Source organism: Delphinus delphis, chromosome 18 (assembly GCF_949987515.2).
Source record: "Delphinus delphis chromosome 18, mDelDel1.2, whole genome shotgun sequence".
Lineage (NCBI taxonomy): Eukaryota > Metazoa > Chordata > Mammalia > Artiodactyla > Delphinidae > Delphinus > Delphinus delphis.
Genome location: NC_082700.1, coordinates 63,880,923 through 63,907,725, shown reverse-complemented (window position 1 = coordinate 63,907,725; position 26,803 = coordinate 63,880,923). Strand labels below are relative to the sequence as shown.

At 46.0% G+C, this 26,803-nt stretch overlaps 1 protein-coding gene across 5 annotated transcripts in view; it reads left to right on the top strand.

Moving 5' to 3' along the window:
* Positions 1–26,803, top strand: part of LOC132413649 (ATP binding cassette subfamily C member 4 (PEL blood group)) — a 215,017-nt gene that overhangs the window by 39,049 nt on the left and 149,165 nt on the right. For all 5 annotated transcript variants that reach the window (XM_059995730.2, XM_059995732.1, XM_059995733.1 and 2 more), the window contains exons 2-4: positions 4,226–4,336; positions 4,882–5,002; positions 16,592–16,816. In XM_059995730.2, the coding sequence (XP_059851713.1) occupies positions 4,226–4,336; positions 4,882–5,002; positions 16,592–16,816 (457 nt within the window). The remainder of the gene's footprint in view (positions 1–4,225; positions 4,337–4,881; positions 5,003–16,591; positions 16,817–26,803) is intronic.

Sequence of the window (26,803 nt, the reverse complement as noted above, 5' to 3'; positions counted from 1 at the left end):
AAATTATTTTTGAGGAGGCGATGAGGATGGTTACCCATGCACAGTACCTGTAGATTCTCAGTCTTGGTTGTAGCGTGGGAAAAAGTATTTGGAAGACGTGTGGTGATAAGACAAGGGACACTATGAAGAAGTGAAAGGAGGGGATTAGCCGGTGGGAGGAAAGGGAGATAAGAAGGCCAGGGGTGAACCAGAAAAGGCCTGGAAGCTCGGAGGCAGGAAGGCTCTGCAGTGCCCACAGCCTGGGAGGACTCTGGTGGACCCCAGCGTAGAGGGTATGGAGGGAGCTGGGGGCACACAGCTTGCATTGCTGCTTCACTTACAACAGGAAGTGGATAAAAAGAGCAGGGATGAGAAAATGGATTTTGAGCAAGTTTTAAGAAATGGGGGGAACTTCCCTGGTGGCGCAGTGGTTGAGAATCTGCCTGCCAATGCAGGGGACACGGGTTCGATCCCTGGTCCGGGAAGATCCCACATTCCACGGGGCGGCTAGGCCCGTGCGCCACGGCTGCTGAGCCTGCGCTCTAGAGCCCGCATGCCACAGCTACTGAAGCCCGTGCTCCACAATAAGAGAGGCCAAAGCAATAAGAAGCCCGCGCACCGCAACAAGGAGCGGCCCCCGCTCGCCTCAACTAGAGAGGGCCCATGGGCAGCGGTGAGGACCCGATGCAGCCAAAAAAATAAATTAATTTAAAAAAAAAAAAGAAAAGAAATGGGGAAAGTTACAGAGGAAAGGAGAGAAGATTCTAGCTTGAACATTGCCACCCACGTCTAATTGGATTTGGCTGTGGGCCACTCCAGGAAAGCCAGGGTGGTGACCCGTTTCAAGATAGTTCATCAGCACTGTGGGTGTTCCGATGTCACGCTGGATAGGTTCCAGTGAGATCTGTGCCAGGCACCGTGGCACGCGAGGCCCGTGGAGATCCCACATAGCACGTGAGTTGTCATTGCCCGGAGGGAGTTGTGGTCTCTGGTGGGACAGTTAGGAGGGAAGTGCTGCTGTGGATGAAGACTTGTGGGAGGGGGGGAGAAGAGACTATCATGGTGGCGAGGACGACTCTTGGGTTGGAACTGGGTTGAGGGATGGCTAGTTTGGCAGTGGTCTCAGTGCTGTCCGTGATAAATTGGGGTCAGGGTGCCAGTTGACTCAGGTCTCCGTGTCTAACTGTCCAGGTGGCAACACATACTTTGGGCTCCCGTCAGTGAGCTTGCCATCTGATGGAAGTGCAAACCTTCGTGCCTTGATGGTACCCAGATTTGGGAAGTGAAGGGATTTGTGAGGGTCCTTAAATCAAGAGCTATGGGGAAAGACATTTGCCTAATTGAGCAACTTCATCTGTTTTCTGCTGGGGCCCACATGGGATTCCTCAAGATCGCTGTCATGGTGACCTCTGCTCTTTGTCTGATGGGACTCTGTAGTGTTCAGAGCAACACTGATCCTTTCAGTTGATGGCTCAGCAGCCCAGGGAGGTGTTATTATCTCCAGGTGTTCTCCCTGTTTGCTGGAGGCCAGTACTGAGAGGTCATGTGGCTAATTCAAGGTCATGCAATCAGAAAGCAGCATTTAAAAAGTATCATTACATTGTAAAAAATTGTGGTAAAATGCATATAGAATAACATTTACCATCTTGACCATTTTTAAGCACGTGGTTCAGTAGTGTGAAGTACATTCACATCATTGTGCAACCAATTTCCAGAACTCTTTTCATCCTGCCTTAGTGTGTCATTAAACACTAACTCCCTACTCTCCTTCCTTCCCGCCCTGGCAACCACAGTGCCACTTTGTTTCTCTCTGAATTTGACTAAGTACTTCATTGAAGTGGAATCATACAGTATCTGTCCTTTGTGACTGTACCATTTTACACTTCCAGCAGCAGTGTGCAAGAGTTCGTTTCTCTACATCCTTGCCAACACTTATTTCCCTCCCTCCCTCCCTTCCTTCCTTCCTGATAACAGCCATCCTAATATATGTGAGGTGGCATCTCATCGTGGTTTTCATTTGCATTGCCCTGACAATGAGTGATGTTGAGCGTCTTTTCCTGTGCAAGTAGACTTTTAAAGAGGGCCTTTCAGGGTAAATCCCAGTGTTAATTCCCTGAGCGTATTCGGGAGGGAATGTGTAGGATAAATGGGAAAACATTTTTCAAACCTGTTTAGTGGTGATGCTCGCAGATTTATACTTTTACCTTGGAAGGAAATTGAGACCTAGAGATATTAAGGGTCACGGAGATGCTGAACTGGAGTGGAGAAGGAGATGGGGGGGGACAGTTGAGGCCCTGGGGCCTCAGTACCACTGAGGGACTAGAATCCAGTCTTCTGCCTCCTGGTCTGGGGATCTTTAGAGGTGCCAAGCTACCAGGGTTAGCAAAATCTGAAGCTCAGTCTCTCTTACTGCTTCTTTAATAATTCATAGACATTCATTTATTCAACAAAGAATTCTTTAGCATCTCCTTTCTACCTGTATTGTGCTAGGAATAATGCAATAAAAGAAGTGTGGGACTTCCCTGGTGACGTAGTGGTTGGGAATCCGCCTGCCAATGCAGGGTACACGGGTTTGATCCCTGGTCCAGGAAGATCCCATGTGCCATGGAGCAACTGAGCCCGTGCGCCACAACTGCGGAGCCTGTGCTCTAGAGCTCAAGAGCCACAGCTAGAGAAAGGCCGCGCGCAACAACGAAAACGCAACACAGCCAAAAAAAAAAAGAAGTGTGGTCTCTACTTTCACGGGTTATTATTGTCTGGCCTTGGAAATTTCCTTACTCTGGCAAAGTGAGTAGAATGGTGTTAACCTTTGGGCTGTCTCTGCGTATTAATCATTATTTAAATAATGCATAATGGATTTGGATAATGTTTTTTTTAGCCCTTTGTATAGTTACTGTTTTTTCCATTAATAATAAGTAATTTGTAGAGAGGTAATTTGAGATTATGTAAATGTCATGGTTCACACAAGCTTTCATCCACGAGGTTTAACTTCCATTGATAATTTTCTGACACCACTGTTCCTTCTATATTTGTTTGCAGTCTCGACTGCAACAGTTTTCCCTTCTCTGCTGTTCATGAAGCAATAAAGTCATGGATTCTTTTGTTATTTAATGGGTTATAATTCACTGACATTTATTTAATACCTAAAGTATCCCAGATTTGGCTAGCAAGAGCCCTTCAAGCCGGCTTCTCTGTCTTTTGCACACATCCTTGTGATTACTTTAGAGCTTCCTTATTTTAGGGTGCAAGATGTCCAGGCCCATCTTGTACTTTCTCTGCCGTTGGTCCTGGCCTGTCGATGGTGATGCTGTTGCTGGGAATGCCTGGGGCTCTACTCACCTGGACCTGGTCTAGTTATAGCAGCCCGCACAGAAATTTCCTCTTTTGGGGCCCATGTTGTGGCTGGACCGGCCCTTGTGGTTCTTAAGATTGTGAGACATGTCTCAGCAACAACCAAGAGGGAGTTCTGAAATGGCAAGATTTATCACTCACATGTCCTGAAGGGTACAAGGCACACCTGAGGTCACACAGCCCCAGAGAGAGAGGGAGAGGGAGGGAGAGCACATGCACGTGGTGAGCTTGTACCTGCACTTCTGCCTTGTTGGGGTCAAGGGCTGGGTGCACGTCAGGCAGGCACTTATGATGAAAAAAGCTAATTGTCAGGTGCTGACACACACTGAACCAACCTTGGAATCAGCCATTGCTTCAAGGAGCGCTGGTTCCTCTTAGGAAGGATATTAAAAAGCCGAGATCTGGGTGAAGGGGACCAAAAGGCACAAACTTCAGTGATAAAAGAAATAAGTCATGGAGATGTAATGTCCAGCATAGTGACTGTGGTTAATAATACTGTGTTATTTGAAAGCTGCTGAGAGTTGACCTCAAAAGTTTTCATTAGAAGAATAAAAAAAATGATTACTGTGTATGTTAAAAAAACAAAACACCAAGATCTGGAGACTTGAATGCTCCCTGCTACCAGTGTGTCACTTCTTCCAGGGCCTCTCAGCATATAGAGTTGAGAGACAGAGAGAGAGAGAGAGAGAGAGAGAGAGAGGGAGAGTGTGTGTGTGTGTGAACACGCATCTAATTTTCTTCCCCCATATCTCTATATATTTAAAATGTAGACCTATTTCTGTAGGCCTCTTTTTTTAATTTTTAATTTTTTTAAAGACAAAGGCCGTCGATGTGGGATTCTAATTAGACAGATGTGTAGTTTGGATATATGTCACTCTCTTTTAATTTTTAACAGGTGGCTAAACCCCTTGTTTAAAATCGGTCACAAACGCAGATTAGAAGAAGATGACATGTACTCAGTGCTTCCGGAGGATCGCTCCAAGCACCTCGGGGAGGAGCTGCAGGGGTGAGTAGCAGGCGGTGAGGGGGAGGGGAAGGAGGGTGAGAGCTTCTGCGTGTGGCAGTGGTTTGGAGTGGGCTTTACCTTCCTCTGGGTTCTCCTGCAGCCTCCTCGCCCATGACATTGCACGCTCACCCGCCTGGGGCTGACCCTGGGCTTCGCCCACTTTGGAGGCCGGGGGGCCCCGTGTTTCCTGTGCGTTTGTGGAAGGGGAGGGAGCCAGCAGCCAAGGCCCTGGATGCTGAGTCTGTCCCCGGAGGTGGTGTCCCTGGAGGAGGCTGTCTGCCCTCTTGAGCTACTCATGGTGCTGTGAATACAGCAAAGCTTGGAAGTAACTGGTTTCCGAGACTGTGACTGTTCCCCTCAGAGCCTGTTTTTCTGGTCCTTCAGGGTCTGCACCCTCCTCTTTCCGGAGCCCTGCAAGCAGTTAACCAGCACTGATGGGACAGCCACAGAGTGCCCTGGAGTGATGGCCTATCTTCCACTCTGCCACCTCCCCTGTTCTACCCGTGGCAGGGCTGTTCTTTACTGTGCTTGGTTTCTCATTGCAGGTACTGGGATCAAGAAGTGTTGAGAGCCGAGAAGGATACACGGGAGCCTTCTTTAACGAAAGCGATCATAAAGTGTTACTGGAAATCCTATTTAGTTTTGGGGATTTTTACGTTAATTGAGGTAAAAGCTGTTACATACAGCGCATTGCTTTTCGGTGTATGTGGCTCAGTAATGAGACGGATGCGACGGGTGGGGAGAGGCCAGTCGTTTAAGGTCCGAGGATAAACCTTGTCTAGGAAACGTGTAGCCCAGCGGTTGTATTTAGCTTTAGAATGGACAGGTCCTTAGAAGGAGTGGACCTCCAGGGGGTTACATAGTGTCGTGGAGGGATGGTGCTGAAAAGGAAAGACATACTATGTTAGGATGTTCTCGGTGCTCCGTATAACTGCTGAAAGTGATCCTTGACCTAAAGAAAATCCAGCAAAACCTCAAAGAAGATGTGCCCTGGGGTTTGGAGAAAGTAAACTTGGACCTGAGCCCACGACAACATAAGACATTTTACAGACGCTCAACAAATAACTGTTAACTTGACCAGGTCACATCTGATAAATGCTTTCCTAAGAAGGTATCTTCACCTTCCCCCTTCCAGCGGAACAGAACCCGTGGCCCTGCATCTGGGTTGGAGCTGCCCAGAGCTCGGAAGCTCGGAAGAGCACACCCTTCGCTGGGCTGGCCCTTCCCAGCGGGCCGGACACTGAGAGCCAAAGCCCCCCACGGGGAGGAGCTCCAGCTTCACCACGAGTTCTGTGCACCACACGTTCTGGTTTCGGTCCCTGGCTGTGGGAGTGGATTGCTGGTTGAAAGCAGAGCCTTGGTAGTTTGCAGAGGGTGTAGGAGGGGGATGTGCAGGGGAGAACCTAAGGCAGAAAGCTGTGAGGTCAGTGACCACCATGACCCAGAAGGTTCTGGGTTAAGATCCCCTAGTGAGACAGTTCTCCCTGGGGGCACAGTGCCAGTCGGCCTGCCTATTCCGGCTGCAGCCTGCTGGAGGTCTGCTGCAAATCCACTTGGGTGGCTCGTGCTCTCTGTGGTACCTTAGTGCTGCCGTAGGGACAGGGCCAGCCTGTGAGTGTGTGAGAGCAGGAGGGATAGAAGATGCAGTTGCTGTGAAAGAGTTGTTTTAGGTGGAGAAGGTGAGTTGTCATAAATATGTTTTTATTGGGGGTGAGATGGGTCTGCTAGGTGGTTTGTAGGTGGCAGGTGTGGCTCTTTTTAAAATTTTTATTGGAGTATAGTTTCTTTACAGTGCTGTGTTATTTCTTCTGTACAGCAAAGTGAATCAGTTAATGTATACATATATCCCCTCTTTTTTACATTTCCTTCCCATTTAGGTCACCACGGAGCATTGAGTAGAGTTCCCTGTGCTGTACAGTAGGTTCTCATTAGTTATCTCTTTTTTGCATAGTAGGGTGTATATGTCAGTCCCAATTTATCCTGCCTCCCCCCGCCCCCAATTCCCTCCTTGGTGTCAATAAGTTTGTTCTGTACCTTGTGTCTCAATTTCTGCTTTGCAAGTAAGTTCATCCGTACCATTTTTCTAGATTCCACATGTATGCAATATTATATATTTGTTTTTCTCTTTCTGACTTACTTCACTCTGTATGACAGGCTCTATGTCCATCCATCTCACTACAAATGACTGAATTTCGTTTCTTTTTATGGCTGAGTGATATTCCATTGTGTATATGTGCCACATCTTCTTTATCCATTCATCTGTCGATGGACACTTAAGTTGCTTCTATGTCCTGGCTATTGTGAATAGTGCTGTAATGAACATTGGGGTGCATGTATCTTTTGTAATTATGGTTTTCTGCGGGTATATGCCCAGGAGTGGGATTGCTGGGTCACATGGTAGCTCTATTTTTAGTTTTTTGAGGAACCTCCATACTGTTCTCCATAGTGGCTGTACCAATTTACATTCCCACCAACAGTGCAAGAGGGTTCCCTTTCTCCACACCCTCTCCAGCATTTATTGTTTATAGGGTTTTTGAGGATGGCTTTTCTGACTGGTGTGAGGTGATAAATCTCACTGTAGTTTTGACTTGTATTTCTGTAGTAATTAGTGATGTTGAGCATTTTAAAATGTGTTTGTGGGCCATCTGTGTGTCTTCTTTGGAGGAATGTTTACTTAGGTCTTCCACCCATTTTTTTATTGTGTGGCTCTTGTTTAAAAGGCTTTGTTGTCCTGAAGGGCACTGCGGGCAGTGGGTAGTGGGGTAGGTGAAGCCTGCCCCACACAACTGGAGAAACCAGAGAATTCTGTCACCTCACAGGTGACTGGATGGTCCTGGGAGATTGAGTTCTCGTTGATGACAAAGGTGGCTTGGCCGTTGTGCCAGAGGGTGGGGACATCTATATGGGGCCGTGTTCCGTCTTTGAGAGAGCACTGACCACCTAGATACTGCCGTGGCCTTGTGAAGGGCAGGGTGGAGATGCAAACCCATGCGATTTCCTCAGGGGTTGGAGAGGGTGCAGGAGCCCCTCAGTCTGTCCCAGCCCTTCTTTGACCTGTGTACAGCTGTCCCAATGATGGTGTTTCTGCATAGTCACAGTAAGTCTCTGTTTGAAATACAGGCAGCAAGCTGGTGTGGACTGTGTGTGTAGGATTTCCTGACCTCACAGAGCAAGCGCTCATGAATTCTGCTTGTCCGGAAACCTTGGGGCGTCGGGGTGCGCCTGCAGCTCATGCCAGGTGCCTGGTTTGGGGTGAGCAGAGATGAGTGGGTTTAGTGTTGGATCGTATCCTGAAGAGGTCTTCTCTGCTGTCCCTGGTCCTCTAGTTTCTCTTTGGTACCAGATGCTGAAGAAGGTGAAGGCAGGTGGGTCTCAAAGCGTGGCCCATGTGGCTGGGTTTGCAGCGAGCTGCAGGTGTTTCATGCTGTCCTGCACTGTTGGTCCCTTGGGTGGGGTCCCTAAACTTTAGATGGATCCCATCCTAATATGAGCTCCAGGTCTTTGCTGTGGCAGCTTATGGGAGAAGCAGACACAGAGGGAGAGGCCGCAGGAACTGGGGTTCTTCCTGAGAGGGAATCGGCCGCACTGGGGTGCTGGGAGCTTTGATTCCAAAGTTGTCCAGCCCCGGTAATACTTCCTGCTAGGGGTCCAGGAAAACCAGACCTGGGGGCTGCATAAGGTGCAACTGGTAGAGCACTGGCCCCTCTTTCAGGAGGTTGGTTGTTGGACAGTCATGGCAGAAAAGGGGGGAGCAGAGGACCTGGCAAACGTGCGGGCTTGTCTCAGTAGTAGTACTAGAAGTACTAGTAGCAGTAACAGGGGCTCCTACTCAGTAGCACTGGTGGTGGCGACTGCAGTACTATTAGTGTGGCAATAAAAATATTAAGTTCTTGAAAAAACCATGTACCAGAACTGCTGTAATCACTTTATATGTGATATTAGTATTATTTCTTTGTCTGAGTCAACAAAGTCATAGGTATTATATTACCCCCATTTTAGAGAAGAAGATACAGAGTGCTAAGTAGTTACACAGTGTGCCTGTGGTCACACGAAGCATAAAGGACGGACTGAGGTTCCATCTCGGATGCTCTGACTTAAGAGAATGTCCGTCTCAATGACTGAGCTTGTCCAGGGTCAGGAGGGCTTGTCTTGAGAGCTTTGTTTTCATGGTCTCAGGCACATGCATCCTGAACTTGGTGTAAGGATAATAAATAGGTTGCTAAGGACTTCCTGGAGGAGGAAGCCAGATGGGAACATAAATGCGGGCGGAGTCAAGGCGACCACAGCTCCTGGGTGAAGAAGTTCCTAGGGCTTTGACGCTAGCAGCAGTGTCATGCTGTATTTAGATGGACCAGGAGAGGCCCTTTAGGAAACCACCTTTTACTCGTTACCGGCTGTAAGTGGATAAGGTTGTGACTGTTCCGGTGACCCAAGTTCTAAACAACCATCCACACTTTTACGAAACCATTCCAGATGGGCGCCCTGAGATGGGCCGGGGGAAGGTAGTAGGTCTTGGATGGTGGCTACGGTGGGACATTGATAATCTGGGCACAGGTGGAGTGTTCCGTGCTGTTTTTTAGTAAGAGCGCCCAGTTGCTTGCTGAGAGCTCGCTGAGAACTTGCACCCCTGTGGATATGCGGTTGCATTTGCTCCGCGAGAATGAGGATCCCAGGTCGGTTACTGGGGTGCGGAGCAGTTCTCCTGTTCTGCTGTCTGAATACACTTTCCCACACACAGGTGTGCCCCGGGCCTGAGGTCCTAGGGTGACAGCTGGGTAGGAGCAGCTGGACTGGTGAGGATAATAAGTGGCGGAACTCATGGTGGTTTACAGTATAACACTAGACAGTGGCCTCTCTTCCCTAGGTGAGTGTTGTGACTGGCGTACGGTGCTCATTCCAAATTTGTGTCCTTAGGATAATAACTTGCAGAACTCTTAGTTCTGATGCAGTGGAGTTCAGGGAGTTGAGGGCCATTAAAGCTCAAGGAGAAGTAAACATCGAATTTTACTGGCAGTCAAACGAAGCCTGAAATCCAACACAAATATTCCTGTTTTCCTAGACTTGCCGTTTGACATACTGCTGTTTTGGAGACGTTAAAAATCATTCCTTATGACAGAGCTAATAAGGATCTGTTCCATTTTAAAACTCATTTTCAGGTGCTGTTTTGGGTTTTCAGTGATTAAAGCTACTGAGTTAGATGCAATAAATGTTAGTTAAATAATTGATTTTATGAAGCAACTGCCCATTTTGTGATCATCTGTGCTGCTTGCTGATCTTTGTATTTTATTTTATTTTAAAAAAATATTTATTTATTTATTTATTTGGTTGTGGCAGGTGAGCTCCTTAGTTGTGGCATGCGAACTCTTCCCCCCCACCCCCAACAAATTTATTTATTTATTTATTTATTTTTGGCTGCGTTGGGTCTTCATTGCCGCATGCGGGCTTTCTCTAGTTGCGGAGAGCGGGGGCTACTCTTTTGTTGTGGTGCGGGGGCCTCTCCTTGTCGTGGCTTTTCTTGCGGAGCACAGCCTCTAGGTGCTCGGGCTTCAGTAGTTGTGGCACATGGACTCAGTAGTTGTGGCTCGTGGGCTGTAGAGCGCAGGTTCAGTAGTTGTGGCGCACGGGCTGAGTTGCTCCGTGGCCTGTGGGGATCTTCCCAGACCAGGGCTCGAACCCGAGTCCCCTGCACTGGCAGGTGGATTCTTAACCACTGGCATGCGAACTCTTTCTGGGGGCATGCATGTGGGATCTAGTTCCCTGACCAGAGATCGAACCTGGGCCCCCTGCATGGGGAACGCAGAGTCTTAACCACTGCGCCACCGGGGAAGTCCCTGGTCTTCGTATTTTAGATAGTGGAAGATGTATACTCAGTACTCCGTCCTGGATTCTCTAAAACGCAGATGTTTCTTCCTTTGTGACCTCCAGCCCTCTTTTAATTCCTCTGGTGCACAGAGTGCCTCGCGGATCATCCATGATTCCCATGGAGTGTGCTGTGACCACCCACAGTGCAGGCGGGGCCTCCCCCGGCACTACCGGCAGCACCAGCAGGAAGAGTCAGGTGATTCCAGCCCAGGGCGAGGCTTTCGGGATTAGGATTTTGAAGTATGAAAACCTCTGTCCTCTGATAATTGAGGAGTGATCATAATGCTTGGAGAAACAAGTACCAGACTGATGTTGAACATGGAGCTCTTGCAGGCCACGCCTAACTAGAACAGAACAACCAGCGAGTTCCCAGCAGGCCTGGCTCCTGTGTGCACCTTCCTGGGGACTGCAGGTGGGGAGGACGGGTCTCTGCCTGCCCAGGGCCCTCAGGTTGGAGAGGAGGAGCCTGAAGCCTCTGCCTGGGCCAGAGACGCAGAGGCTGCCTCCCAAGGTCATCGGGGGCCTCCTCCTTGAGAGAGGAGGTCTCTGCCTGCTTGCTGGTGTGTGAGTGGGGTGACCTCAAAGAGCAAGTGTGGGTTGGCCCAGTCCCTTCCCCTGAGAGGGGAGGAGTGGCCTGAGGGGCTGTGTATTATTCCCGGGACCCTTAGAAATGGCCCCCACCTTACCCTTAGCAAGGCCTCATTTGGCCTTTTTCTGAGGCCACTTTTACTGATTGTCTCTGGTCCAGGTGGAGCCTGTAGGAAGGCACATGTTTGTTTAAACTTACTTTGGAACTCATCCGATGGATTGGAAGTAAGCAGAATCCTCCGCTTCCCTGAGAGCTGTACTGGGCCTTTGCATCTATTTCCCAACACTTCCTTCCACATGTCTCTCACGTCCATTCAACCCAGAAGACTGAGGAGGGCTACTGGTGGTAAAGATCCTGTGGGCCCTGAGCAGCCACTGAGGGCCACACAGCAAGGGAGAGGTAGAGGGAGCATCGAGCAAAGGATATGGGGGACCTGCAGAGCAGACCTGCTGTGTGCGCCCTGCTGGTTCTTGAGTGTATACATTAGCTATTAGATAGCAGTAATACCCACAGTGATGACCTTGAGTCATAAATGAGGGTGATGCTTTTCAATCAATTTTCTTTCCTTTTTTTTAAACACATGTAAGTTTTTATTATAACAATTAAAAGTTTAAAAAAAATGGGAGCATGATTGACTTACAATATTATATTCGTTTCAGGTATGCAACGTAGTGATTAAATATTTCTATACATTACAGAATGATCACCCCCATAAGTCTAGTTACCCTCTGTCACCATAGAAACTTTTCCAATATTATTGACTATATTTCCTGTGCTCTACGTTACATTCTCTTGCCTTATTTATATTATAACTGTAAGACTGTACCTTTTAATCTCCTTCACCTATTTCACTCATCCCCCCACCCTTCTCAACCCGTCGTTTTTTAAGAAGTCAGGCAAGTATGTGACTCATTTTTACAAGACTGCATTTATAATGGTTCAAATTTTAAAAATCTGCTTAGAACCGAAACTTTTTATTACTTTTCAGAAAAGTTGGCTTTTATGAATGACTTCTCAAGAGTGCTTGTTCTGCTGTGATCGCCTGTAAGAAGCAATGAGTTTTCCAACCCTTTGTGAAACCAGCCTCTGCCATTCAGAATAGAACAGGTCTCTTCCCAGAACTTCTGGATGATAAAGTGATCATAGCTTACACTTGTTTTTATGCTGGTTTCAGAGCACCTTGAGCTGTTTGTTGTATTGCATTTAGCTGTCCCAGGATCCCTCTGAGGTAGACAAGGCAAGTATTTCCACAGACAAGGCCCTGGAGGTGCAGGAGGGCACATGATGGGCTTAGGGGGTCATGTGACTTGCAGGTGGCAGACCTGGGTTCTGAAGCACAGCGTTCTGATTCCTAGGCCAGTGTTCTTCGCATTCTGTCCTGAGGCTTCCTCTCCCACCACAGCTTCCAGTGAAGGCTCGCAGAGCCAAGACTTTATGAGAACAACTTTTTTTTTCTGAAAACAGCTCTGTGCTCCTCTTTCAGCTGCTTCCTGCAGTGTGTTTTTTTGGTCCCTCCCCCCCCCGAAGATTTTAAAGAACATTTCAAAAATAGAAAAACAGAATAATGTTGAAAGGTAGCAGAGCATGCACCACCCTAGAATGTGACTTTCCGGAGTGAAGGTTATTTTGAGCTGACTGTATTTTGAGAAATAGACACAGGGACATTTACATTGATAACTCCATTTGTAAGGGCTTCTCCTTCTCTGTACCTGGAAGAGAAGGTTGGCTCTAAATCACAAAAGAACCTTGTCAACGAAGATTGGGTTTGCATAAGGAATCCAACTCTACCTTTCTTAACTTGTTTACTCTGCTTTTCCTAGTAACCTCTCATAAGGCTCCCCCCCTCCCCCCGTTTAGCTGGAACCTCAGGACTTGTGTTCATATAGGTTTTTCTTGGAAGTACGATATGTCTCATGGAATTCTGATTAAAACCCTTGGTGGTACTTGTAAGTCATTCAGAGCAGGTCTGTAGCCCCTCTAGACTCAGATGCCATGGTGATGCAGGAGAGGAAGATAGCAGATGTTTACATGAGGTTAGTTTCTGCATCCAGAATCTTCCAGGGAGAGGGAATTTAAGGCTCCATCCCTCATCTGTTGAACCTAAACCGGTTCCTGGAGGCTGGGCCTCAGGCCTGTGAGGGCTCTTCACTCCTCGAGGTGATGCAGTCACAATGAACGCCACTGTGGAAAAGAGGAGTGAAGACACAGAATCCTGGTGGTGATTATTTCTCCAGATCCACTGCTTTTCCTCCTTAGTCTCTGTATCCTTCTCAACTCTAACTTGGTCACTTCTTCCCCAGTTTCTAAAAATTAACTGCCTATTCATTTCCCCCCAAGCTCACTCATTTGTTTCTTTGTGTGTTAGATGGTTTCTATTTCCTGTAATTTTTTTTTTCCCCTCATGACTCAGAGATGATGGAGTTGGGCAAGAAATATTTAAAGTACATGGGGGAGGGACTTCCCTGCTGGTCCAGTGGCTAAGACACTGTGCCCCTAGTGCGGGGGGGCCCCGGGTTCGAGCCCTGGTCAGGGAACTAGATCCCTCATGCCACAACTAAGACCCGGTGCAGCCGAATAAAATAAATAAATAAGGAAAGAAAGAAAGAAAGAAAAAGAAGGAAAGAAAGGAAGGAAGAAAGAGAAAGAAAGAACATAGGGAAACATGGAGGAGAAACTAGAAAGAAAGAACATGGGGAAACATGGAGGAGAAACTCTACCTACTGGGGAAGTTCTACCATCAAACTGTGTAAGAAATACCCCTAAGAAGTAAGAGGTGGGGTTAAATGTGAGGTGCTTTCAGGAGGCTGAATACGAAGGACTTCACCCAGAAATATTTGCCTGAGAGACTCTTGTGAAACGTCGAACATTGGGGCTTTGTCGTATTATATTGGGTTGTTTTAAAATTCCTTTATGGTTTTGCAGTTGTGAAGAATTCTTGTGAAGGAATAAGAACTGTATTCTCAGTTGGTTCGTGGAAAGAATATTCACTGGGTCATAAGTTGGTGCCAAAGATGAAGGGTTTATTGGAGCAATTTTTGACCTTGTTCCTGCTTATCCAGAAAGTTTTCACTTGGTTAGTTTCAGGTTTGATGATGAATATTGTTTCAGTTGTTTTATTTCTCACTAGTTGAGGGTTAGGCTCAGGAACAGACAGCAGTTTGGAAGCTTTGGGCCACGGACTGGCATTACTCTTTTTTTTTTTTTTAAGATTCATTTATTTATTAAATTCATTTAATTTTTTTGCTGCATCGGGTCTTAGTTGCAGCACGTGGGATCTTCGTTGTGGTGTGTGGGCTTCTCTCTAGTTGTGGCGTACGGGTTTTCTCTAGTTGTGGAGCACAGGCTCCAGGGTGCATGGGCTTTGTAGTCGTGGCGTGTGGGTTCCAGAGCACACGGCCTCTAGTTGAGGTGCACGAGCTCAGTAGTTGTGGCACGTGGGCTTAGTTGCCCCGCGGCACGTGGGATCTTAGTTCCCTGACCAGGGATTGAACCTGTGTCCCCTGCATTGTAAGGCGGATTCTTTACCACTGGGCTACCAGGGAAGTCCCTGGCATTACTCCTTAATGAGACTGTTTGCTCAATTGAGTTATTAAAGACGGTCTCAGTGAAAAAATCATGACGCTTAGGCAGTAGTGACCTGCCTTTATTTTGTACTCTTTTTTGCTGAATTTGTTGCATCTGTCGGTATTCTCTTTGGTGGGTTTCCGACATTAGGCTCAAATGGAGAGCTGAGTAACAGGGAACGGTGATTCCCAAAGGTAATTATAAGTTTTAGGCAAGTTTGGGACGGCAAGTGTTACCACTGGGCTTCTGGTGGAGAGCCCCAGGTTTGTAGGTTGCAGCACTGGGCTGCCCTTGGCCATACCCAGGCTGGGACTGCCCGTGTGTACAGTTTGACATTCTTGCTTCTCTGTGTAAGCCTCCAGATTTCCATCTCAGTAAATTCTAAACAGTGTGTTTTACCATCTAGTGTATGAGGGACTCTTAGTGCCTCTAGGGGTGAATGAAGGGGCATGCTGAAAATGGAACAGTGAGCCTTTGTGTCCTTGAGAGCCGATTATCTTGTTCTCATCTGATGATCTTACTCATCATGATTGTTCAGCTAAACAGTGTTCCCTTACTTGTCTGTAGTAGATGAAACCTTCCGTGACCTCATGGAAGGCGAGACAGCTGGTGCAGCCTGTGAACATGTGTGTAGAGCAAGACAGGAGGGTTGGGGTTTGATGTCACACCGATTTGAGGGACGGGGACAGCTTTCTGTAAATATCCTGATTGGGTACTAGTTGGTTGAGCAAAAAATGCATGTTAGTTTTTTTTTTTTTTTTGCAGTACGCGGGCCTCTCACTGCTGTGGCCTCTCCCGCTGCGGAGCACAGGCTCTGGACGCGCAGGCTCAGTGGCCATGGCTCACGGGCCCAGCCGCTCCGCGGCATGTGGGATCTTCCCGGACCGGGGCACGAACCCGCGTCCCCTGCATCGGCAGGCGGACTCTCAACCACTGCGCCACCAGGGAAGCCCTGCATGTTAGTTTTGTTTCGCGTTTGGAGTTTTGGAGTCTCCATCCCTTCCTCTTGTGTGTGGGTTCTTCAGCTTCAGACGGACAGCAGAGAGCTATCAAACTCAACCTGTCATTTGTTTACCATGTCTGTGTCAGTAAGGAGGGATTGCCTGAAAGGAAAAGCCGAGTTCCAGAAAGATTTCCAAACTTTTGGCACTTTGTCTTTTGAGAAGTCTGTGGAGGAAAGGATGTGGAGGGCGGAGGTGTTTACTTTTGGTGACTTGGATTTGTGTTGAGTGTTTGGTTTTCCTTGATGGGGGAGAAGGGTAACTTTGGAGGGGTGAGTAGAGGGAGGAAGTAGGTTACCGGGTGGAGCGGCCATTTGGCAGGGTGGGCAAGTGTTGCTGTTGTGCCTTTAGTTTTGGGAAAGAAAATTGCTTTCACTAAGTCTTTTTCAGGAGGTAAGCATCAATGCCTCCGAACTCATTGGTTTTAGGATTTGAATTTTGGCCTTAGGGAATAGATGATTGGTAACATTTCTTCCAAACCAGCAGCTGCGGTGTATGGCGGATGGAGAACCATGGATGACATCACTTTTTAGCTTGGCTTCTGTCCTGTTTAATTTTTGACTCCAAGGAACATCCCAGCTTCTAGTGGGTAGAGACATATTCACACAGCGGCCCCTGGGGCTGAGAGCCGGCGAACCTCCCAAGCTTTGTTTCTTTGTGATGCTCCCTCAGAAGCTGGGCTCCATTTTCTTGATCTTTGGACATGTGGAGTTTGGGTTGGGAAAGAATGGATGTGTTTATGCCAGTGTCTCATTTCATAAAGGCTCTTAAAACAGAAGGTGATGGCAAGAGCATGTCTCCTGTACGTGAACCATCTTGACTTTCTGTTGGGCTGGGACGTTGAGAATACAGGGGGCAGGGGCAGGCTGCCAGCAGGGCTTGTTCATATGGAAGCAAATTTCTTACCCTTCCTCAGCTTATCTTCAGCTAAGACTTACTTGGTATTTTGCCAAATGTTTTCTAAAGCACCGGTTGTAATATTTACTGAGCATCCGCAGTGTACGAAGCACGATGTACTAAGGCTTTATTGTCTTTGTAAAATTTTTGCTTAAGGTTAAAACTGTTGTCTGCTTGTGTTATAGAAGATAGTGGATATGTGGGTTTTTCTTTTAGGTTAACCATGAATGTTGCGTTTTGTCAAAATACCTTTTTAACAAGTAATAATAAAAGTAAAGTTTGTGTTAAGAAAAACTGGTTTGGCTTGTATTTCTAATTAAGGCTTTTTTTCTTTACTTTTAGGAAAGCACCAGAGTAGTTCAGCCCATAATTTTGGGGAAAATTATTGGTTATTTTGAAAACTACAATCCCACTGATTCTGCTGCTTTGTACAAAGCCTACGGCTATGCCGGAGTGCTGAGTGCCTGCACGCTCGTTCTGGCCATTCTGCACCACTTATACTTCTATCATGTTCAGTGTGCGGGGATGAGGTTAAGAGTAGCCATGTGCCATATGATTTACCGCAAGGTAAGTGTCACTCGGAACCAAAGTGTGTACCTTTCCTGAACTATCAGAAGCCTTTTGGGAAAGTTCTCTGTCAAGTAAAAACTTTATAACTAGTCAAAATTGTGAATCACTACATTGTACGCGTGTGACTTATATAATATTGCACATCAAGTATACTTCAGTAAAAAAGTAAGAAAAACACATTGTACCCGGGAAAAAAAATTATTTTCTTAATGACTGTCCTCATTTACACCATACTACAGAGGCTTGGTATTTGCATCAAGCGAGTTTTGTTGTTTAAGCAAACCTTACAAAAATGTAATGAAAAGATTTCTCTCAGGTCAGGGCTGCTTTTGATAACTTCCATTCACAGTCCACTGCATTATATGCAGTAAGTTTGTAATGAAGTCTATAAGCACCCGTGTTATCAAGTTGATTTTTACTGTTTTCATGCCTAAATCTCATAGTGGTATTTATGGAGACTGTTGTTGTTCATGAAAACCTTTATTTACACAAAGTTGTATTTAATAGTAAGCTTCAGTGATTGGATCCATAAAGTTAAATCTAGGAGAAAAGAATGTATTTGAGAAAGGGAATGTTTATATTTTTAAGTGACCCACCTAATCATATTCATTATAATTATGTTAACTAAAGAAAAATGTAAATGGAGTCCATGCTACATACAGACTCACTCATTGTGTTGTAGAGTTGTGATTGTTCATAACAGTATTAAAGAAAATAGATGTTTGGGATAAAACTTGAAATTTTTCATTGTTTTTAGTAATTTTGGGGAGAATTTGTTACCGTTCATTCAAAGTCTTTTTCGTAATACATTTCCCTTTTTTCTTTAGTATGTATTATAGCAGTTTTAATAAGACCTGGTTTGATGTTTTCAGTGCTTTTGTATTGAGTAATGTCCATAGAATTATTCCATAGATTACCCTGGTCTTAACTAGTATAAAAGGAGTAAGGATTTCAGGTGTCTTTACAAAGGAATTGCCACAGATACACCAGTGTCAAGAGCTGCAGGGCTCTTTATAAACTTGATCCTGGATATCTCTTTTACCTATTTACTTTTTAAAGAATTTTCATTTGACTGTATTGTATACTTGAAATTTACTGAGACAACGGATACACACACAAAGGACAACTACATAATGGACATGTTAAGTGGTTTTCCTACAGTAATTATTTCCCACTGTATATTTATATCAAAGCAACATGTTATACACCTTAAATGTATACACTTTTTATTAAAAAACAATTAAAATTGTCCTTGAAAGCCAAAACCAAACAATTAAATTGAAAATTTTCACTTCTTTTACCTAGTTGCTACTTATTTAGACCTTCTGTTTCTTGGCAGTACTTTTCTTGGCAAAATGGAAGATGTGTCATCATCTTTTTTTTTTGCGGTACGCGGGCCTCTCACTGTTGTGGCCTCCCCTGTTGCGGAGCACAGGCTCCGGACGCACAGGCTCAGCGGCCACGGCTCACGGGCCCAGCCGCTCCGCGGCATGTGGGATCTTCCCAGACCGGGGCACGAACCTGTGTCCCCTGCATCGGCAGGCGGACTCTCAACCGCAGCGCCACCAGGGAAGCCCTCGTCATCTTTTCTTGAGCAGAGTCTTGTGAATCTCGGGGGCCTGTGAACCCAGGGACCTGGCATCTCACTGTCTGTGTTTGGCTACAGCATCTGAGCCGGTTTCCTCCTGGGTGACGTGGAAATGGCAGTGGTGCCCGTACACTCTAGTCAGGGGTCTTCCTTGTTGTTCATCATCATCTTTGTTATTCTGTTGCACCTTCTACTATTTAGGAGATGGGTACTCAGATTCCCACAGATTAGCTAGATGCTTGTCTCTCCAGATCATGCTTAGCTCCCATAAATAAATGGGAAATTTCACCAGAAGTGCACTGTGAAAACCTTTCATTAGGTCTCATGGTTCAGTCAAACAGATCGCTCTTTGCTGCACAGGTGAGCCATTGTCTACCAGTTTTTCTTCCTCTTCCCACTAACACTTGGCGTTGCCGTTGGGAAATCTGATATAATCTGGCACATTTGCTTCGATGAATGTAAACATGTCCCAAAGCCATTAATTTGCTGGCTTGATTAGGGTAAGAGAATTGTTCTTTAGGAAGTCAGCTATTGTTGGGATTATACCATAGACGTGACCTGAAATTCCAGAAACGTGGGAAAGACCAGTCTCCTCAGGCACAGCCTTACATCTAGGATCCTTTTTAGGAGCAGAAATGTGACACTTCTTAGCAGGTTACAGGTGGGCTAGTTCCTTAGGGGAAAAGCTGGTACTGCACAGCAGCTCTGAAAAGCCCCTCTGATCTTTGGGGTTTATGAGGCCCCCCCCCCCCCCCACTAATCCCTGGTCCTGGGGAGAAATCAGGTTGGGTGTTAGAAATGGAATGGCTGCTAAGTCACAGTTGTAACTTTGAATGATCTTGTGGGATGTATCATATGTAAGAATGACTTGTCGTTTATCTACCTTTCAACTGCTTTGGTAAAATTACTTTTGATCACTGCTTTTTAAAAAAATTGTAGTAACATATACACAACATCAAATTGTCCATTTTAACTCTTTACGTGCACTGTTTAGTGACATTAGGCACGTTCACATTGTTGCGCAGCCATCATCGCTATTCGTCTCCAGAACTTTTTCATCTTCCCAAACTGAACCTCTGCACCCTTTAAACACTAACTCCCCACCCCCTCTCCCCTCAGCCATCACCGTTCTACTTCTCTCTATGAATCTGACTGCGCTAGGTGCCTCACAGAAGTGGAATCATAAATGTTTGTCGCTTTGTGTCTGGCTTACGTCATGTAGCACAGTGTCTTCAGGGTTCATCCATGTTGTCGCAGGTGCCAGCATTTCATTCCTTTTCAAGGCCGAGTAATGCTCCATTATAGGTGGTGTGTATCCATTCGTCTGTCAGTGGACATCTGGGTTGTTTCTGCCTTTTGGCTGTTGTGAATAATGCTGCTGTGAGCATGGGTGTTCAAATATGTGTTCAGGTCTGTGCTTTCAGTTCTTTTGAGTACATCCCCAGGAAGTTGACTTGCTGTATTATATGCTGATTTTATGTTTAGCATTCTGAGGAACGTCCGTACTCTTCCGCTGTGGCTGCATCATTTTACATTCACACTTGATCACTGATTTTTCTGTTTAACTTGAGGACTAAATGAGAAGTTTCTATGAACTGTGACGTTTTGTTTGGATCAGTGGCTCCAGTTGTTGGTTTGTAGAAACAGCTCATGATGGTCTCTTCAGGTTCCTCAGATCTCTAGAGCATTTTTTCGAACTTCTTACCGAATAAAGGGATTGTGGAACACGGGCTCTGTTTTGTGTAAAGTCAGCAGACTGGCATTACAAACACAGGTTCCTCAAAGCGATAGTGTTTTAAACATTATATTCACTCATTTTGGGAAATCGCCCCCAGTCCCTGGGGATATTCCCAGCGTGAGTTGCTATCACCTTTACAGTGAGACCAGTGTCTTAATTCCTGTCTTTCTTTGTTCTTGGTTGGGACAGAGAAGAAGGAGAACTCATCCGGCTTCAGATCTCAAAGGGTAACTTCCCCAGCTCAGAGCATGGGAGGTGGGCCCGGGCTGGGGGAAGATGGTAACTTCAAGCCAGCTGAGCCTGGATTGAAGACAGCTGTTGATCTCCAACCCCAGTCAGTAGTGAGAATGTATCTCCCAGTTTCCAGTCCTGCCCTTGTCTTCGTGCCTGCATGTTACAGGTGGTCTGACCTGGGGCAGACAGCATGCTAATCTCTCTAAGCAGGTTGATCTCGTCATATGGCACAGAGATTTTACGTATTATAAAATGCATAGGGCACGGATAGTTTTCCTTAAGAGGCTCCTTAATAGCCTAGTGGACTGTAGGTTTCCTGACTTTGTGTGCAGTTTGTAGAGCTGCGGCCGTTCCCTATGGTGGGTCCTGACGATGGATGGTTTGCTCTGAACGCCAGGTAAAGCCAGAGCAGATGGTCACTGAGCTCACTGAGTGTTCTCTGCTGCTTGTTTACCCAGTGCAGACTTTCTCGCAGAATCTAATTAGTTCGAGCAGATTTCTTATTGTGGCTGAAATCATCCCTCTCTTTACTGTTACCCAAAGGAGAGTTTGCAGGAGAGATTTGTCATTCTTTGTTTCAGCTTCTAAGATGAGTTGACTCCCTGCAAACACCCTAGTTTCCCTTTATCCTTTATTGTAGATCTGTCTTACAAGAATTTATGTACAGTTAATCCTGGATATTTGTAGATTTTGTGTTTGCGAATTCGCCTACTTGCTAAAATTTATTTGTAATTCTAAAAATCAATACTTGGGGCTCTTTCATGGTCTTCTGCGGGTGTGCACATGGTCTCTTAAAGTTTTTTGTCATCTGACATGCATATTCCCAGCTGGAGTGAAAACAATATGTGCCTGTTCTCATACTATGGAACAGATGCCCTCTTTGTGGTCAACTTAGTGCCTTGCTTTCCACATTTTTGTATTTTTTGGGGGGTGATTTTGCAGTTTAAAATGGCCCCTAAAGAGGGCTGAAGTGCTGTCTGGTGTTCCTTAGCTGAGGAAGACTGTCATGTGTCTCATGGAGAAAATATGTGTGTAGGTGAGTAAGCTTGGTTCAGGTATGTGTTACAGTGCTGCTGGCTGTGAGGCCAATGTTCATGAATTTACAACAGCGATTAAATAAGGTTAAGTAGAAACATACGTAAAACAAGGTTATGTAAGTATTGAGATGGTGAAGATGTTGTTACCAAAGGCTGCCAGAACCCTAGCCCTGTACTTCCCTCAGGAGCGGTGAGTATTCACTAGTTGACATTCATAGTGACTGTAGAACATGGACATTGTCAGTAATGAGAATCGACTACTGACTCAAGGAGGTTGTTTCTATAGATCAACATCCTGCCTAGAGAAATATTCTTACTTACCTTAGACCTATTTTCAGTCATCTAAGTGATGTAGTTCTATTTTCAGTTTGGGGAGACATACATGCTCGCTGTATCCACACTATTTCTATTTCATGGTTTCAGGTAACCATCATCTTTCTGAGTGAAGGACCCTTTCTCTTTCCTTTAATCCTGTCTCTTAAGACTCCCTCCTCCTCTCAACCATTTTATTTCTTTTTCAGACACTTCAGCTCAGTCATATATATATATATACACAAATTTATTGATTTATTTTTATTTTTGACTGCATTGGGGCTTCATTGCTGAGCGCGGGCTTTCTCTACTTGCGGTGAGGGGGTTTCTCACTGCGGTGGCTTCTCTTGTTGCGGAGCACGGGCCCTAGGCGCGGGGACTTCAGTAGTTGCGGCCTGCGGGCTCAGTAGTTGTGGCTCACGGGCTCTAGAGCACAGGTTCAGCAGTTGTGGCACATGGGCTTAGTTGCTCCGTGGCATGTGGGATCTTCCCGGACCAGGGCTTGAACCCACGTACCCTGCAGTGGCAGGTGGATTCTTAACCACTGCGCCACCAGGGAAGTCCCAGCTCAGTTACATTTTAAGATCAGTGGTCAGGACAGCAGGCATCCTTTCTCACAGAGCCTAAGCAGGAAGTAGAAGGAGGCCTTCCACGGTGCAGGGAGTGACCAAGTTTGCAGACTCCTCCGAGCGATGTCTGCTGTCCTGTGCGTAAATGGAGCCTGACTTTAAAAAAATCTATGCACTGAGTGTGCTAAGTGTGAGCCGGGAAGGAAAGGTTCACCTCCTGCAGCACCTCCCTCTTCATCCCACCCTTCCAGTTTCATCTCCCTCTGAATTTGCTCCTTGGAGTGTAGAAAGCCGAGAGTAGAAAGCTTTGTCACTGCCTCAGCCATGTGATGTTGTGTTCATAGCTCTCAGAACTTTTGTTTTTATTTAAAGCTAATTCTGTTTCGGTACAGACAGTATATTGCTTTAAATTTAGACTGGACAATGTGAAATGACAGATGTTCAACTGATTTGGGCTTATAAAGCAGCAATTTCGTAGGGTTCAATCTGATATCTTGCTTACTAGTCTGTGGTTGTATTGTATTTTCTTTCTGAAAATATTGAGGGACCAGCATCTCGAGTATTGTTAAAGTGAAACTGTGGTATTTATGGAAATAGAGGGACTCCCTTGAAGCACGTGACACTTTGTTTGGACTTTCTCTTCTAATGGTATTTTCTAACTTTCTGACAAAATTAGAATGAACTAGTAATGCTTCTTACACTGTTCCACACTTTTACAATATTTTAAACACACTTTTTTCCTTCTTTCTCTTTTATTTCTGATATAAACTTGAATTGGATCTGTGCATTTTGTGAAGAGTTCATCTCATCAGGGGGCAGTGGCAGTTGTTCTGATTTGCTAGGGGAGAGCTAAGGAGAGCCGTTGGGTGAAGGTTTAATTTTCTGTGGGTGCTCCGAACCAAGCAGCTTAAGGAAGGAGAGGAGAGGCTGTTTGGTTTAGCTTTGTTCAAAGGGGATGTTTCTGCTGCTGGAGAGTAACGGGTGTCAGCTGTATTCTACCACCTGATAACTGTCTGCCGTGTGGGGTGCAGTGCAAGCTGGAAGGGAATGCTTAGCTCAGTGATTCCCAAACTGCTGCACGATGGATTCATGAAAATTTAAAAACAACACTGATACCCAGGCCCTCTCCGCAGGCATTCCATTTTAATTGGTATGGGGGGGGGGGATTTTATTTTATTTTATTTTTCGCATGCAGCATGTGGGATCTTAGTTCCCTGACCAGGGATCGAACCCGTGCCCCCTCAGTGGAAGCGCCGAGTATTAACCACTGGACCGCCAGGGAAGTCCTTTTTTTTTTTCTCTCTCTTTTTTTTTTGTATGGGGGGAATTTAAAAAGATGCCAGGTAATAGCCATAGGCCTCAAAGGCATGTTCAGCATAATTCTTTTTCTCATGTCTAATAACCAAGACCTTCCAGTACATAGGGTTATCATGTGGGCTGCAAGTTTAACCTTTCTCAGTGGAGATACTCTTTCATAATTGCAGCTGTAGACCTGAAGGGTGGTGGCTGTTCTATAGGCCTCCTGTGTCTCAGATTCTGCGCTGGGAATCTCGTGTGCACCGAGCGATCAGGTGTTGAGCCAGGTGCACAGGTACTTTGTAGAAGACATGGTGGCAGGTTGGATAGGGGGGTAGAAGACTGTGAGTGTGGACTCTGAGAACAGCCAGACCTGAGATCCAATCCTGACTTGGCTGTTTGCTAAACTGTGAGTGAACTCACTTCTCAGGGCCTCAGTTTCCTGAGTTGAAACGTTGGAGTAGAGAATATCTGCTTCATGGGGTTTTTTGAGCATTGGATAAAATAACTCCTGCAAAGCACTTTTTACAGAAGTCATTTATTAAATTTAGGAGGGTGGGCATCATACGCATAACAAGACTCTGTAGTTTGACTGCTTTTGTAAGAAGCCCAGCTTTCCTCTTTGTAGATGTTTGCCTTAGGCAAACTGCTCTAAGCCTTAATTTCCTCGTTTGTAACAGTACCCATGGGTGTCCCTTTTCTCAAAGATCAGTCTTGTACTGCCAGTTATCCAGTGCCTACCAATGTGGTTGCAGTGGAAGTGGGGCTATTCCACTATCAGCTACTCAGCCATTCATCAGAGCAGCAGTCTCTCCACTGCATTTTTTTGTTTGTTTCTTTTTGTTTTGCGGTACGCGGGCCTCTCACTGCTGTGGCCTCTCCCATTGCGGAGCACAGGCTCCAGACACGCAGGCTCAGCGGCCATGGCTCACGGGCCCAGCTGCTCCACAGCATGTGGGATCTTCCCGGACCGGGCCACGAACCCGTGTCCCCTGCATCGGCAGGCGGACTCTCAACCACTGTGCCACCAGGGAAGCCCTGAGCATGCCTTTTTTGAGAAGATGGACTATAAATACTTTTTCTTTATTTTTTTTATTTTTTAGAAGTACGGAAACACGATACATTTTTTTAAAATGTTGATAGAAGTCTTTTTTCCTCCACCCTTTTGGGGGGCCAGTTGATTTGTATTCTCACTAAGATTATCTTCTCTTGCCGAACCCTAAAATGTATATTTATGCATGTTCTTGGATCTCCTTTCTCTCCCTGTCATGGGGTTTCCAGCACTCTCCATGGTTTTCCTTCTTCCTGTTGCCCTACTAGCTCACCTTTGCCACAGCTGTGTGGTTCATCTTTTCTGTTCACTTCTCTTGCTTGGTAAACCAGTCATCGGGGCTTCTCTTTCAAACGGAGCAGTTGGTGGTGGAAGGGTCTAAGGGTAAAGGGTCTTTCAGCCAGTATCTTGGAATGTGACCTCACTCTGAACATACGTCTATGAATTTGCCTTATCTATTCCTTGCATTGATATCATAGACTTTATTAATTAAACTGTGGTCATTTTCCTAAAACAGTATATATTGACCACCATCTCACTCGTGTAAACACCTATTTTTAGTTCATTGTTTCAGATTTTCTGGGATGTTCTCAAGGACCTCGGGCACTTCCGGCCCCCCCACAGTGGGGAGTAGTATTTAGCATGCTGTGTGGTCACCAGCAAAGGGTCTGGCAGTCTTGGTGGCAAGACTTGTCATAATGGGGGCCTGGCCATATTCTGCTTGTCTTCACCGTGCGGGAGCTCTAGGGCTTGGGGGGATTCCCAGGGTGCTGCCTCAGGGACTCATCCCCCAGAGGGGATGAGGTCAGAGAATGTGAAGAAACTCCTGAGGAGTTCACGTCCTTAGCCTGACCTTGGGGTAGATATCACAGGCTCCCATCCCCCAGTGGTTCTCACGGTCCGCGTTGTGACTGTCTCGTTCAGAGGCTCACTTGTCAGCTCTGTATACGTGGCATTCTGGCGAATCCAGTAGGTTTTGTGGTATAATGGGAAAAGGTGGCCAGCAGAATTTAAACGACAGCTAACAGTTCTTCCAGGACAGGAGGTGAATGCCACATCCTTCAGAGCTTGCAGAGAGCTTCTGAGTAATTGTGTTGGCTCGAGTGCCGGCCATGGAACATCAGGCCAACAACAGAAAAAGGCAGTGGAGTTGTCAGGTGAGAGAGCAGCACGTGGTTGATCTCGCACTGACTTTTTTTTCATTTCCTTCGGTAGGTTTTTTTCCTACAGAACCACAGAGGGAATGTGTTTAGTTTTATAGAGGTCAGTCGTGTTCATGGGGGCGGAAGATATTAGGCAGATTTTGGCTTCTCCCCTCAAAGCGGAGATTAATGGCCTTGGATTATGCAATCATGAAAGTAGGTGTGACAGCATTACTAAGCACCTCTGGGCAACAATATGGGAAAAATACAGCAATGTTCTGCTTTAGGTGAGCTAAACATATTCTCACCCTAGTTGCCTGTTGGAGTAATACCCAGTGTACCTAGAGACTGCATTGTCTGACAAGCTCAACTCTGGGGGGTAGGGCCGTGAACCAGGAAATAAGCCAGAAGTGCAGAATAAGTGACACAGTGCCTGTTTTCTGTTCTGAAAGTCCTTTAGGTTCTTACTCAGAGCCTGTTTACTCTGACTCACTTACAGTATTACGAAGCCATATCCTAGTTGAGAAACAGCAGTAGTTAACGGTGAGATAGTCTCTTGAAGGGATAGCCTGATGGCAAAGGGACAGGATAGAATGACAATGTATGAAAACCCCAAAAAGCATGGCTATTTGGGGCACTTCGCAGGAGGGAGGAGCGTCTCCACACTGAGGATCATTGGCCTCGGAAGAGAGTCATGTTAGTGATGGGGAATCTTCATCATGAGGATGATGAAGTACAGCTCCCATCTTCTGTTTTAAAGGACTATTGGAGAACGGTTTGGGGAGCGTTTCTATTAAAATGAAGATTGGATTCTTAAAGGGATAGTACTTTTCACCAGTCTGGAAAACTCAATTCTGTGGAAAGAACATACTTTTCTCCTCTGCTCCTTTGATGGTTATATTTATCTGCCCACACTTGGGTTTTGTGTTTCACGAAGTCTGCTGATTTAAAATAATTGAGGAAAGACACACTGTTTATTTTTCAAATGAATGACTAATATTTCTTGCATTTCTTTTT